Source organism: Watersipora subatra, chromosome 4, assembly GCF_963576615.1.
Source record: "Watersipora subatra chromosome 4, tzWatSuba1.1, whole genome shotgun sequence".
Taxonomy (NCBI): domain Eukaryota; kingdom Metazoa; phylum Bryozoa; class Gymnolaemata; order Cheilostomatida; family Watersiporidae; genus Watersipora; species Watersipora subatra.
The window spans coordinates 14,609,784-14,625,751 of record NC_088711.1 but is presented as its reverse complement, the minus strand read 5'-3'; the positions used below and the strand labels follow the sequence as shown (position 1 = coordinate 14,625,751).

Below are 15,968 nucleotides of genomic sequence, written 5' to 3'. Positions count from 1 at the left end.
GTTAAACAGTCTCAGGGGTGTATTCTTTTGGCGTTCCTTCATAATCAGATCAGTACGCCCGTTTTGCCTTTTTATCTAATCTAAGTATTTGAACTGAACCCCTTCGTAATTGTTCACAATAGTGAGTTTTCATGATGGAAACATGCCAAATGAATTATATACCAATCATAGAGTTATAGATGTTCTATGAAAGTCAAGTAGTTACAAGACAAGATTTGTAAAGTCTATTCATCTCTGTTGTTAGAATCAATAATCAAGCTCGCGTATTATGCCTGCGCTTTCATACACTTCTTGCGTAAACAATCATTTTGAGTCTACTTGGCGATTGCTTGGCACAGCCTTTTCACCTATTCAATTTTTATTAGTTTGCATTGACCTTTTACCATGTTTGCTCAGTAAATTAATCACTAATTTGAATCTGATAAATTTAATTGCCATCCACGTGATTGATGTACAGAATACAAGCGCCATAAGGCGGGGTCTTATCTTTGACCAAGCCTAGTTTTTCTTTGACAATAGCTGTAAGAAATGAAATTATTTTTTTTTTACAAATAATGTCTGTATTAAGGGTACTTTTGATTTTTCTATGTCTATGTTTCTGGGCTATGTGTAAAAATTGTTTATCATTGAATTGGGTTTACAAGAAACTATCGTTTACAGCGATGAGTATCCATAAAGGCTCGTTCACATTGTATCACTGTATGTCGGCGTTTTCCTTTCGGCGTTCATCGTCGACCATGTGAACCGTGGGACGATAGCATCGACAAAGCAACGGTATGTCGGGAAAGTTTGCAGCTGTCAAACTTTCTCGGTATTTTGCCAAAGTTCGACAGCTGACGAACAGCCTCTCAAACGTGAACACATTTCAGGGGAGTAATTCGCGGATATCGTGATTGATTTGTTTCCGTTTATGATAGTTGCTGCGGGTCTAGTATTTGATTTGAGCACGTGAAAACAAGAGGTTTTTTCGCAAAAACTTGAAAAGAATAATGAGAACACTACATCATGTGAAGTATTTGCTGATGCAAACGCGGATGGGTTTGTTATAGCGTGAACATTGTTATCATCGACGACCACCTAAGTATTGTGGCATCAACGCCGAGATACGATGATATAGTGTGAACCAGCTTTAAACTTTGAGTCATCTTCTTCACTGTTAACTAATTAGTTTACACGGTTAACTAATTAGTTTACACGGTTAACTAATTAGTTAACCGTGTTAACTAATTAGTTAACCGTGTTAACTAATTAGTTAACACGGTTACTGATTCTATTGCTTATGCCGGCTGACTACTTTTAAAGGCATCATCACAGGAAAGTTGAAATATCTTGCAAAAATGTTTATCAGGTAAACAACATTAATTTTAATCAAGAGAAATTTCCTCGCAAAGCAATTTAAAATTGTCCCATTTGCCTATGAACAGTACATTTGCCCATGAACAGTACATTTGCCCATGAACAGTACATTTGCCCATGAACAGTAATGCGGGTCAGTGACAAGTGTGAATAATTCCCATGTTATAAATTAACCCATCTATTAAGTAAAAGTACCAAATAATATGGCCAATGTATTATTATTAACACATAATTTTTTTTGTTCGAGGATTTTGTAGAACTTTTTGTAATGAGTATTCATTTCTTAAATTAGTATTCATCAAAAAATGATTTCTATTACAAATATAGTTGTAGGTACATGTAAAAACAGATTGCCAAGGAGTGTAATTTTATTGTATATCACTGTCTGTTAATGCCAGCAATACTACAATATATACCTATTGCATTAGCTCAACAGTCAACGAATTTTTACATTAAAAGTTTTTACTTGTATCAAACTGATTTAAAAAGAAAAAAAGCAAATTCTTTCTAATCTGTAGCTGTATTAAAAATATGGAAACAGACATCATACCAGGCTAGATGGTAAAATATTTGCATGTAAAATAGCTAAGGCGAGACAAAGATAAACTAGAAAGCAATGAATACATATGTGCTAAAGGCAAGGTGGCTTATCTCATGGAGTCATAACATGCTAATGGTATCAGTTTTAGCTTTAAACAATCAATGCTTTACTAAGGGACTCAAATTCATCAGTGTTCTACTATGTATTTATGACCTTGGACCAATCTTATGCGATGGCAATAGGCCTACACTTATAGTAATCTATCGGAGTAGGTTTTTCTTTCTTTGTGTTGAATTGTCTTCTCTTGTTCTTGAGCAATGTTTGTTATTAACAGTTTTTGCCTATCATTGCCTACATTTGCCTTACTTTTTTCCGAAGTTTAGGAGGTTTTTGTTAATTGGCATCCGTAATGATAACAATGAAAACTATAGAATAAAACTCTAAAAATATAAAACAATCATAACTCTCATTCTTCTCAAAGCTCAAGCGTAGTTCAATATGGTTCAATCCTATGATCTTTTCACTATTACTGTAAATTGAACTTTCAACTTCTCAATCAATGCATCATCACAACTTTAAAAAACAAATTTAATTGTTCATAATTAGAGCAACTGAGTGGAGTGTATGTCGGTATGTGAATAACTTTTAATGTTGTTTTCTGTTATGATGTTGACAGCTCAAGGCGCGGCTACTCCAGGAAAGTTAAAATGGAATTACTTTTAATCTGCTATGCAAATATTTGCTATCTGTTGTTTACTTGCTTGTTTGGTGTCACCACCTTCACTGGCAGGAAGGTTGGCTCCCTTTCACTCAAGTAATAGTTGGCCAGTCCGTTCACTTAATTTAAGCGTCCATCTCATGGTGATTCTGCTACCAGCCTATTAAATCGCTCTCGTTTAGTCTGCAGTGACTCTCATGCTCACACCTATAGCATCCCTTTTTAGTTTTTGAAATTTTGTAAAGGAAACTGCTGTGTTCCCTCTACTGCTCTACACGGAAACAAGCCACTTGAGTGGCAGGCAACAAGTAGATATATATTTCACAATATATACAAGAATACAAACCATTCAAAGTGTGCGCGTACAATGAATCGTATTCGCGAGACTGCCAGGGATCTCTATTCTTCACGATTAAAATCAACAAAATTTGATCGCGGTTAAAAGGTTTAGATCAAGCGAATGTGTGATTGTGACATCTATAGTTGTAAAGAGACTGACAGAATATTTCTCAACGATAGCAGCAAGTGATGACATTTTGGCACATGTTTTTCTTCTGAGAGTTGTAGCCCTGATCAATTTTTCTCAATTTTAATCATGAAACATCCTGGCAGTCAGGTCACTTCAAACGTGAAAAACGATCGCAAGTGATAAAAAATACCGATATTTTCTGCTAAAATCTACGAAAATTTTGTGTAAGTTCAATTTTAATGTTGACCTCGTATGTAATGTTGTCTACTTTCTTTCAGCACCGAGGTTATGGGATGCCGAATAAAGGTTGAGTTTGTCCTGCCCAGAAGTTCTGCGAAGCCTGTGTGACGGATGCAAATATGTTTTGCAGGTACAGAGTAGCCTAGCTAACACATGTGATGTAATTTCTAAAGGCTGGTTCAAACTATGTCGGCATTTTCCTTTCGGCATTCATCGTCGAGTATGTAAACCAGAGGATGACAGCATCGATGAAGCGACATAAATTCATCGGGAAAGTTTTGCAGCTGTCAAACTCTCCCCATATTTTGTTGAGCATCGATAACAGCCTGTACAATGTGAACCATTTCGGCGTTAGTAATATTTTAATTTGTGGTAGTTGCTACAGGACTAGTTGTTTATTTGTGCACGTGAAAACAAAGGTTTCATAGCGAGAGAAAAAAAGAGAATACTACATCTCAGAGTATTTGTTGATGCAAACGCGGATGGGTTTGTGATAGTGTGAACATTATTATCATCGACGATCACCGAAGTATTGTGCCATCAACGTCGAGGTACGCCGACATAGTGTGAACCAGCCTTAGCCCTTTCAACCCCAATAACCGGTTTTCCAGCCTTGCGTATGGTGTGTCAAAAACCCTAACGGTCGGAAAACCGGCATTCACATGGCTCTGTTTACAAAAGCTGTTTCTGCTTGTACAACCGGTTTCTGCCTGTTTCTATTTCTGCTTGTCTTCTGAAAAGTAACAGGAAAAACCAATGGAATTTTCACTTGCGTAGGATGTTAGACCAGAAATTTCACTTTCATTTGTAATAGTTTTCAAATATCTTGATCTACTTCCTTCGTTATGATAAAATCATTTATTAGAACGAGATCGCAAAAAAATCGATACGACTTGTTCGTGGTAGGTAATAAATGATTGTGATGCAAATGAAGAGTTTTATTATACCAGTTATAATTTTTCAGTATATTTTGAGTCATGAAAATATGATTACCTCAATGGATATGATACTATTGTAAACGTTTTTACGATTTTTTTTTAATCGTGCCAACTTTTATAGTTTCAGTCCGAATAGGGGTGAAATACTTTTTTTTCTGTTTGATGAGATTTGCTGTTGGTTGCCCCACTATTTTATTAGTGTTTTACCAAATATCATTGTAATATGAGCACATTTAAATATATTTAATAAAAGTTTAAAAACTTCGGATCGCTGGACAAATTGCCCAGAGTTATTGACACGCATTTATGAGAATGGCCAGGGTTTAAAGGGTTAAGGGATCGTCTACCGCGCCGTCGCGAGCTCATCTATATGCATTAAGCCACAAATATCTCTATTGGAAATTATCAACAGATCAATAAATATATACCAAGTAGAAATTAAGCCTGTGCAAAATGTTTACTAAATTCGTTCCGCATCTATAGGGTTAGACCAGCTATGGCCAAATGGCAGATCTAGATCCGGATTCGGATCTTTGTAGTTTTTTTGTGGATCTTTCAAGTTAGCTTTTGGAAAAAAAATTTGAAGTTTTTTTTTAATTTGTTTTAAAAAAGATCTTTGTAAACTTTTCTCAGAATTTTTGTAAATTCAATGTTTTCAGCAATGAATTTTGTAAAAAGTAATCATAGAACACGACTCACAAATACTCATCTTCGTAAACTTTAAGAGTCGCTGTAAGTAGCCGAAAACTGCGTCTTGATAGTATTGTGAAGTCAAAGCCCACTCACCATTTTTCTTACTGATATTAGACCTACTTATTACAGCACATTCATTCACTGATTTTTAATCACGTTATGTATATGAACAAAGTTTTTAAAAATCATATTTGATGCCTTGTTTTAAGATGCATACAGATAATTGCATGTTTATTTATGGTAAAAAAATGCACATCTTTAGCTCGTTGTGGATCTTTAATTTATCCGATTTGGCTGTAGCGGATCATGGCCAAAATCATCTGGCCATCCCTGGGTTAGACCAGTGAACAATATTGAATTCATATTTAAGAAAGGACAGTTGAATTGCATAGAAGACTATCCCGAATATCCAGGGCAGTGATATATGAAAGCTTTATTTATACTGGCAACTGCTATGAAAGCTTTATAAATCTAGCTTTGCGTATTTTCAAATATTCATACGTCTATCACGAATTTTAATACCATCCAAGTACACTTTATATGAATAACTTTACAAATGCTTATTCACTTGCATATGTTGGATTGGTATAGTCCATCAAATTTGGTGCCATAAAAAGTGCATTTTTCATGAAATTTGTTACAACTTGTCACTTCCTGCTTTTGGAGCTGGAGTGTCTTTGCTGCAAAGTTGCCAATATGGTTTAACAAGAGCAGCCACATAGGGTATTTTCAATCATTTTTTCTTTACTATATCAAGCCAGCATTGCCTCGAAGCCATGTAAAATTGTTTTACAAACAAATTATCTATTTAACTGTATACTCAGGTAGTAATACTTGAGGCTACTAGTAGAAAGGACTGATTGTTTGTGGATAGAACAAAATAATGACCTTTGTAGACCACTGTTACTTAGTACATGACGGTCGGAATATCTTTGCTTAAAAGGTGATTTTTTCAAACTAATTTTTGATCCATTTTACATCGCACAATTGGGCATTTGTTTTGTTGGCAGTGAAACTATAGCAGGAGCATCTTAGCATCTGCCCAGATCATATATTGTGCTCAGATTTTTTAGAATAAATTCAAAATCAATTATTGTCCACTGCAATAAAATTGTTTCTTGGTTTTTTGATAATCACCAAGATAATTTTAGATTGACATCTTAATATCTACATTATATAGTTACCTATTGAAACCCTAAGTTTTCACAATTCTCTGTTAGCACCACCCTGACATTTAAAGAGCTGATACAGGATGTTCACATCTTGTAGTTTTGTCCCTGTCATCTTGTAGTGGTTCCCCCGTTACTCCTCAGGCCAGATTCGATGGGAGAACATGACAAACAGAGTCCATTTTGGCAGTTGTTCAATCGGGCAAATGGCAGGAATCTAGAATACTAGTGAGTTAATGAAGGCCTACGTCAAACTATTCCTTAAGACCACTCAACCTGGCACCTGTATAAATAGACGATATTTTTAGTGATCTCTGTGATCTGGAACCAGACTCTTAGGTGTGCATATTGCCATTGTATAATAGCCGATGTCTTCCACCCATTTGCAGGAGTGGGTTAGTCAATTTGTAAGAAGGGTTTTGTTAATGCTGTACAGTCAATCTGTTTTTTCAATTTAGATACAATACGGTTATCTCTGTTCTACATAAAGTTTATAATCTTGTATTACAAACCATGTGAGTCTTGTTCTCTCTTTTAAATTTGAAGTGTTGAGATGAGACTGAAGCAAAATTCTTTGACATAGTTTAGCAAGCTCTTCGACAGATTTTGCCATAATGGCTGTCATAATACTCTTGTCATCTTGTCACCAATCAGGCACACAAAATTGACATCGCACTGGATACATTGATGATGTGTACCTTTAGCGTTACATCTTTTACACCAAAGCCAATAATGCATACGATCATTGCTTATGCTTGAACCGTAACTGTCACGTACAACTTTTATCGGTTTTTCTAGATAAACCAGACACGTCGATTTCTATTTTGTACTCAAAATAAAGATTGTTCGACCAACTTTCAGAGTAATGAAGGCTTTTTTACAGCGTTTTAATATCGGTCTCGAAAACAACACAATCGGCAGAACAAGCTCCGCAAAATAAATATGTGACGTAGCCTATCTTTTCAGGAACGGAAGTTAGGGATGTTAGATTTAAAATGATAAAGATGGGTGTGTTAAACCTATCTTATTCATCTTATTTAGTTATACCCATTATTATCTAAATTCAGCATGTAAAATAATCTCAGACTTTTATGAAAGGTAGATAAACTATTTAAAGTTGCTCGTAGCTTGTTACAAGATGTTTAATAGGCTGAACACCGAGAAAAATGAGTTCAAAAAAGTGCGATTTTAACACAAGCTGGCGTTGTTATCGCTCTTTTTTGAGCTTATTTTTAAATATGCAATGTTAAATAGCTTATCTACCTTTCAGAAAAGACTGAGATTGTTTTGAAGGCTGAATTTAGATAATGAGTTTTAAGACACCCATTTCTATCATTCTAAATCGGATCAAACATTCCCATTTTCCGTTTCTAAAAAGCTAGCATACGTCACATATTTATGGACGAAACTTGTGCCGATCGTGTTGTTTTCGAGGCCGATATTAAAACGCTGTAAAAAAGCCTTAATTTCTCTGAAAGTTGGTTGACCAATATCTATTTTGAGTACAAAATCGGAATCAGTGTGTCTGATTTACCTAGAAAAAACGTTTAAAAGTTGTAAGTGGCAGTTATGGTTTAAACTCCGCATCAACCAATATCAAGGTATGGGAGATATGTACTTAATAAAGGCGCTATCAAGTGACTGCTTCTTTGATGTATTGGTGTATCATGTAGGCCAGGGGTCTGCAACCTTTACCACCCAAAGAGCCAGTTTTCCACAGGAAAGAACGCAGTGGGAGGCACAAACCCCTTTTAATATTTTAAATTAAAAAATACATGAATTCTACATGTAACGTTTTTGTTTAGCTTTTAATGCTTTTTACCATGTTTACAACATAAAACGAAAAGGTGTGGCATGTGTAATGATTTAACTGCTGAGAAAAAAATTACACTTGCAAAAGACAATAAAATAGCTAATAATAACTTAATCGTAACGTGAAAATTATTACATTGTTTATAAGGTTACTTTCAAGAAAAATTGCATATTCATGTTTAATTCAGTCCTTTTGACAAAACGCCGAACTTAAATTTTAACTGCAGCAAATGTCATTCATGCAGCAATTTTTGCTCAAATTTGCCTTATGCGTCAATTCCGAAATGGCCTTTTGCTCTCATATCCTTCCGGATAATTTTTAGCAAAGGCTACGTGTTTATTCTGAAAGTGTCTTGCGACATTTGGTTTTTGTTTGCGAATTTCTCATTACATATTAAGCAAACTGGTGAACCAGTCTCATTAGCAGTGAAAGCAAACGAATCAGCCCGCGTAGGATTAAATGTTCTATTTTCCTCTTTCACTTCTTTCCTTAGTATTCGCCATAGTTTGCCTACCTGGGGTAAAAAAATCAAGAAGTCTCGTGCCGGCTGGTGTAGTTTTGGCTGTTTTATTGGCGCATAAATAATGACGGATAACAAGCGACAATGTTTGATTTATTACCATAATTACAAATTTTTAAATTATATTACAAAATCTAGTGATAAAACTTCTATATTTTTATGAATTACTCAGCATATGGTAAAATAAGGAAAAAGGAAAACAATCCTAAGTCAGAGGGAGCCGCAGTGAGGGGATGAAAGAGTCGCATGCGGCTCCGGAGCCGCGGGTTGTAGACCCCTGATGTAGGCAAAGCCATCATTATCAAAGAATAAAGCAGTACATAACAGAGCAAAAGGTTGAAACCTCAGATAAGTTGAGCTCAAGAAGGAAATATCAGCTTTGAGAAAGTGATATTTGAAATTTCACATTTTGAGTTCCAAAAGTGTTATGGTGAGATTATTTACTAGCGTAATGGTCAGCGTCTCATATTATGATCTGGTATAAAAAGTGATAGAAAGCGTTTGTTTGTTCACATTTATCTCTGTTCATAACCAAAATTCAATCAATCTTCTACAAGATCATCCCAGAAAAAGGCAAATGTGCTGTATTAGCCGGTTGGTCCACGACACTCCATAAGATCAATCCTTCTTTTAATCCAATACATGATTTTTTCTGTACATCGGTAAGCGCTGAAGTAGCAACTGCAGCGGCTCTTAAACAGTGAGTCAAAGTCGTTGTCAGCAGCAATAGATAACTTAGTCTTGTGTGTTTGCAATTTGTCAGCCATATTTATCATGGCTACCTTTGGCACAATCAGGGTGTAATTTTTAGAGCCGAGAGTCTTCCATGAGCAATATTTTTCCGAAAGGATTGATCTTGCAGATTTCGTCGATTTAATATCTATTAATTAGAAACTGCTGCGGTGTCAGTCAGTGGTTTACCTTTAGTGATCTAATGGATCGACCTTTTGTCATGAAATTCGTGTCTTGACTTATTAAGAGAATGGTATTTTGCTAGTCTTGGTTTTCTAATGAGAGGAGATTTGTCCAAAGAAGGTACAGTAGGTATTACATGTAAATAATACATGTCTCTTGTATTCCTTCAGTCTGCTTCTCACTAGACGTTGTTTGCAATCATCGTGACATGGCTTTAATATGAACATGATGTAATATTCCAATGTCTATTGTTCTCTGTAAATGGAAGTGATTGGCTCGAACAAATATTAGCTAGACCAATGTGAACATTGGCAGTATCAAGCAACTTTTCTGTGAGGGGAGAAAAGCTAATTGCTAATATTAATATAATATTTTTTAAACCCTACCAAATATTTTTTATAAAGAGGTATTGTTATTTTAGTATTGTAAATTTCTGTGTCCATCAAAGATCAACTGATAATACAAATGGTTTAACGGTAACCAAAGAGTGCTATCTGTAAAGGAGTACTTACAAATTAATATGCATATTAATTTCACAAATTTGCTACTACCGTATCTAGCATGCTAGCATAGCTTCTCGATGTCATAGAAGACATTCAAATGACCTTTAGTGTGAACCAGGCTTTAATATCACGCCTCTAGATTTTTAAGCCTCTGCGTACAAAAATGTAGAGGTATGGCAGAGAAAACTGACTTCATTAATATATGCGTACAAGTTAACATTATGTTAATTGATTAGTACCAAACTGTGTGGCAGCAAATCCAGTGTAACAAATGCTACTACTTATCTCCTAACGTTTAAGTTGACGCATTAGATAACATGAACATAGGTTTTGAATGACACCTAAAATATTTTTGACAAAAACCTTTAGCGACGATCATTTAATCTTAACTTGCTAGATATATTTAGACGACTTTTTAATGTACATGAAGTGCTGTCTCTGATTTGCATCTCACATTTGGTAGACCTATTTCTGCTTCGACTGCAAAGAACCAAAGAAGCAAATGAATCCAGTGGTCGAAGCAGAACTATATCACACCACAAAGTTTATTCAATTTTCGGCATAGGCGTGACTGATCTATAAGTTGTCACAATTAACGCGACATCATTCAAAAATCGAAATATAATTGCATGGGTTTTTTTTTGGTAAAATGAGAATTTTCTTTTACATAAGTTAAATCATCTAGATTAAAGTAGTTCATGTTACAGGTTAGCTAAAACTGTGTTGTTGAAAATTGCGAGACTGGCCATTATCAATTCCTATCAATCATTGTTGAAGCATCAATCTGAAGGCCTCTGGAAAAATTGAGCGAATTCCTGAGTTCTGACAGTAGTGGATAACACTAGCATATTTGCAATTTCAAGTGAACTGCAATTTCAACGCACTGGTTTGTCGTGGGCACGCTCATTGTCAGAGAATATTTTTTCAAAAACACATCGGAAGTAAGTGGTGCCGACTTACAACCAAAACTTGGTGCTCTAAAATACTATAATACCATTCTGAATAAAAATCGTTCACAAGTAAGGTTGTTTAAAACTAATAATAAAAATATGCAAGTAGTTGATTTATATAAATGTCAAGGACAAAAAGATTATGCTAGTGTTCGAAGCCTCTAGCATGCTTCTCAGGCATTTGTTGTAAGGTTGACCTTGTCGCTGTTGAAGATTACTAATGCAAACTATGGTTTAGTATTTCGAGTGCTGTATATAATTATTTTTATATTTTAGCCAGGCTGCTGAATATTTTTGTTAATGGAAATTATTGTGAGGAAATGTTTACGATTCTTGTTAACACAACCCTTTTCTAACTTAACGTTGATTTTAATTGATCCTTTGAACTACTTGATCATTATCATCATAATGTGATCGACACCTTCACTTTATCGTCCTCTTGACATGGTCGACAATACTACTTGGTTTTCCTTACTGCTCACTGTTAGGGCGCTTACTGTATTCTAGAGGGTATACATGACTAATTATTAAAAATGTATTCACCACGGGATGTAGCTATTTTCTAAATGCTAACTTTAGTGCTAAATGACTGACACTAGCTACTCTATTGATGAACCCCTAAACGAATCCAATAAGTCCTTTCTAACATGCTCCGATCATATTTGTGAAAAAGGCATTTTTACTGTTATCATAGCCTACAAATATTAATTTCTTAAAAAATTTATTAAAAACTTGCCGGTCATAGCTTTTTATGTTGCATCACAACACATTCTCTCTTCCATTGTCAACATTTGCAACCCAGCAAGTTATTTTATACCCTGTAGCTTGTAAAGATTACCAGCTAAAAGGGTATTAATTTATTGAAAAAGAACTTGTCGGTCATAGCTTTTTATGGTGCATCACCACACATTCTCTCTTCCATTGTCAACATTTGCAACCCAGCAAGTTATTTTATACCCTGTAGCTTGTAAAGATTACCAGCTAAAAGGGTATTAATTTATTGAAAAAGAACTTGTCGGTCATAGCTTTTTATGGTGCATCACCACACATTCTCTCTTCCATTGTCAACATTTGCAACCCAGCAAGTTATTTTATACTTTGTAGCTTGTAAAGATTACAAGCTACAGGGTATTAATTTATTGAAAAAGAACTTGTCGGTCATAGCTTTTTAAGGTGCATCACCACACATTCTCTTTTCCACTGTCAACATTTGCAACCCAACGAGTTATTTTATACTCCGTAGCTTGTAAATCTAGAAACCTGCTTGTAATGATTACAAGCAGGTTTCAAGGTGCTTATTATAGTAAAAAATTAGACTAGCTTAGTTTACTAGCTCAAGTTACTCAAATTCACAGGGTAATTATTTTATTTCCTGCGCCGTTGCACATATTATTTAACTTTTATAAATAATTTTGGACCATGGCTTGTTATGGTGCATCCACCACACATTCTCTCATCCCCTACCCAACTAAATAGTTTCGGTAACGGTGCATCTTACGTCTGTACAACGCGCATACAACGCATGCGCAACGCACATATAAGGCACTTGCAACGCACAAACATTGTGGATACAACACGCATACACTATCATCACAACGCACATACAACGGTCAATAGAAAATAAATAGAATACTTACTGTAATGTTTTAGACCTGTTTTATTAACAGACTCTAATTATATATAGAATATTGAATAATAATATATTATTACTATTATTATTACTACACATTAATATTATTAATAATATTAATGCGTTAGCAGTGTCACGTTGTGGCGCATTCATTGTTAATTACTTGTGTCGGTGTTGTATCCACAATGTTTGTGCATTGCAAGTGCCTTGTATGTGCGTTGTGCATGCGTTGTATGCACGTTGTACCGACCTAAGATGCACTGTTACCATAATTTCATACCCTTGTGTGCCACAATCAAGACTACAATTGTCAAACATACATGAGCAAATTTCGATGGCTCCACATGCACCCTAATCGCATATCCCATATGCATAGGGGTTTCATCAGCATCCTTTTATTTCGCATTGCGCTGGTATGCTATGAACTTTGGTTGTACTCGGCCAGTGCTCTGAGTTTGAAAATCACTCAAGCAATCCTTCCCTGAACATATCCTCTCATGCAGGCAAAAGGCAAGTTACCACTACTCTGTTGATAAGAGGTTGTTTAAATATACTAGTTAATAATGAACATTTTTTTCTTTTGTCTGAAAGGTTAAAATCTAGTTAACAGCCTGATGGTTATCTCAGATATAACATGAAACACAATGAATGTTGATGGTAGTTTTGGTAGCTCACTAATGGCATGGCTCGCTACCATCATCCCTAAACTTGCATTGCCTGTGTTTAGCAGACAAAAAACTATGTTATGATTTTGATAGATCCTAAACAGTTCAACAATATTCAGGGTTCGGCGAGTCCAAAATCAATAGATTGTAAACAACTGAGCATACAAAGGAATCATAACTTCTGTTAGTTTTTAAAATGAGCACCCAGTAAATGTTTTCTACAATTTGACCTGTATTTTCTAAAATGTAACTCATTAGCATTACTGTGAGAGTTGAGATTTTATAACTGTGATTTGATACTTTCACATAATGACTCTTAATCAGGATGGCTCATAATATAGAATATTGCCGGCAACTCGGTTGTTACTTTGATGTATAATAGAGTGAGTCCATTCACAACGTGAGATAGCAGCCCACTGCTTTTCTCGGATGTTTGTATTCACAAATTTTGTAATCACCACCGTGATTCTGGTGCTTCCCCACCAACTACCTACGCTGTCCAAATATATTTAACGATAAAGGATAAAATTGCCGCGTGATAAGGCACAAAAACCAGTCTGCGCTAGGCCCACGCCCTGTATCGAAATATTTAGCCTGCTTAATTGGCGAGGGCGACAGAATACCACTGCTAACCCTTTGAGTGAGACGGTGAGCTCTGGCATTATTCCCTTATAGGAAGGGAACATGGGTGCCTATCAGCTGCTGTTATGCACCTTCGGGTTACTTTTTGCTTCTACAATTCAGGTAAGTTTAACAATAATTATGTGATTTTATCTGTGTTATTTACAGTTTAGTTGTATGTGACTACTCCGTATTTGCAATATTTTATACCATCCTGTTTTTTATTTCAGTCCCAGAATATAACATTGAATCTTCGCCTTAAAGACCTGAGCCTTGCATATGATGCAGTCGGCTTACCGTGTACAGACGAGCATTCATGTATTGTTCAGCTGAATATATGCATCAGCAGTCTCAACACAGAACAGTGAGTTTGTTCCTCAAGATGATTGAGTGGATGGTGTGATTCTCTTGATTGTATTATATTTGAAATATAATAAAATATAGAATCAATAATGATTAGAAAAAATTTTTTAATTGCACTCTTACAACAAAAGAGCCTCTTCATCATATTCACACTAAATATTTGATATAATACGTGTTTATGTGTAGAGACTGTTCAATTCTTCATCATGTGATTGAGGATGTTACTGTTCCTTCCTCCGGAGAAAAAGTTTGTGTGCCACTGCAGACATCTATATCTCAGCCCACAAATATGAAGGTAGTATTGCTAAACCACATTACTGTTTTAAATTTTGCTATATGGTTCATTTTGGTTGGCCCTTTCATATTTCTAAAAAAAAGATGGTGACACTAAAGCATGTACATTAGAAATAGCTTTCAAGTGATGACATCAGAGTGATAATAGTATCGTCATTTCGTGTTTCTTACAAACTAGCAGGTGATATACATTGTACATTCTAGATAGTTACCATGGCTTTAAATGTCTCATCAAACACTTACAACCTCACCATTGGGGATTGATTTCTAAGTGTTACTTTAAAGAGAGTATTCCCTTTTATGCATAAATTTGGAAGCGTTAACTTGGATAAAATTTTGTTTGGATAAATAACTCACATATACGTGTATCTAGAAAATTTGAGAATATGTTTTAGGAATCTTCCAATTGCGATATCCAAGCTTTCAAACAGAAGGATTTTCATTAACTTGCTAGGTTATTACGGTTTTTAACCACGCCCTGTCTCTCATTGTTCAGATAAAGTCATCTCTTAGCTTCCTTTGCCTGTCACATGGACAGACACTGAGATGCTTCTTTATATTTGTAACTAGTTTACACAGTCTAAATCGTGTTGACAAGAGTCTGTAACAAACATCTGATATCATATGAACACGTTTACATTTTATAGCCTGTGTTTCTAAAGATTGAGGCAGTAGACTATGGGTCTGTTGTGGAAGAATTCAACGTTATATACACTTCGGATGAGGCCATTTCCGGGGAGACTCTTCAGCTGAAAGGATTATTTCACAAAGACAATAAGTATGTTTGCAAAGCGTACTTGAGATAGTGATTTAGGATTATTCTAGAAGCTTCCGAGTTTTGAAGGAGTGCAAAGGCCATTGGTTACTCAAAGTTTGTCACCTCTTGAGGTATCTCTAATGATTATAAGAATTAAGTGGCCCTATTCTCACAGTTAGATGCAATTTTTAGGTGGTTGTAGTTTTCGCGAGAAAACTAAATATTTATGATGCAGATATTATGTTATTAAATGAAAGATGCTAATTTATAATGAGCAATCAATTCAATGTTTAGAAACCTACATGCAGTTACAAATGTGATTTTATAACCAGGAGAATGGTTTTGCAACAGCAATTGTTTGCTGTACTTATTCACGGCTGTTACAATGATCTCTTCGGTTTGAAATATGAATGACTCTCTGATATATTTGGGCTGGTTTGCTTGCTGAGCAATTGCATTAATTACAACTCTTTATTCTATTCATTTGTAGTTGTCTGCCCACTAGTCAAACTTCCTCAATTTATACTTTGTCACAAAGATTTTTTATGAAGCATGAAATGCCAGAAAAATTTAAAATCTTTCAGCTTTTTTGCATCAAAAAGCAGTTACACCATTACAAACATGTACAATAATCAAGATTATATCTTTTGCTAAGTTGTGCGTCACATTTTCATGCCACTCACTACTTTTACATGCGTTATTACTGTATTGATTGTTAGGGCCTAAAAATTCTTATGTACAACCCTGTCATGATCAACTATTTTCACATAGATCTAGTTTTCAAATACCAACGGCTCCCAAAAATCTACTGGT

General features: G+C 35.3%; 2 protein-coding genes across 2 annotated transcripts in view; both read left to right on the top strand.

Annotated features, from left to right (window-relative positions):
• Positions 1-6,636, top strand: part of LOC137393421 (uncharacterized) — a 44,125-nt gene extending 37,489 nt beyond the window's left edge. Inside the window, exons 15-16 of the mRNA XM_068079970.1 lie at positions 3,363-3,454; positions 6,247-6,636. Of these exons, the coding sequence (XP_067936071.1) occupies positions 3,363-3,432 (70 nt within the window). The 3' untranslated portion in view covers positions 3,433-3,454; positions 6,247-6,636. The remainder of the gene's footprint in view (positions 1-3,362; positions 3,455-6,246) is intronic.
• A 7,646-nt stretch (positions 6,637-14,282) lies between these two features.
• The window catches only part of LOC137393955 (mucin-2-like), a 60,794-nt gene continuing 59,108 nt past the window's right edge, over positions 14,283-15,968 (top strand). Inside the window, exons 1-2 of the mRNA XM_068080668.1 lie at positions 14,283-14,399; positions 15,046-15,176. Of these exons, the coding sequence (XP_067936769.1) occupies positions 14,283-14,399; positions 15,046-15,176 (248 nt within the window). The remainder of the gene's footprint in view (positions 14,400-15,045; positions 15,177-15,968) is intronic.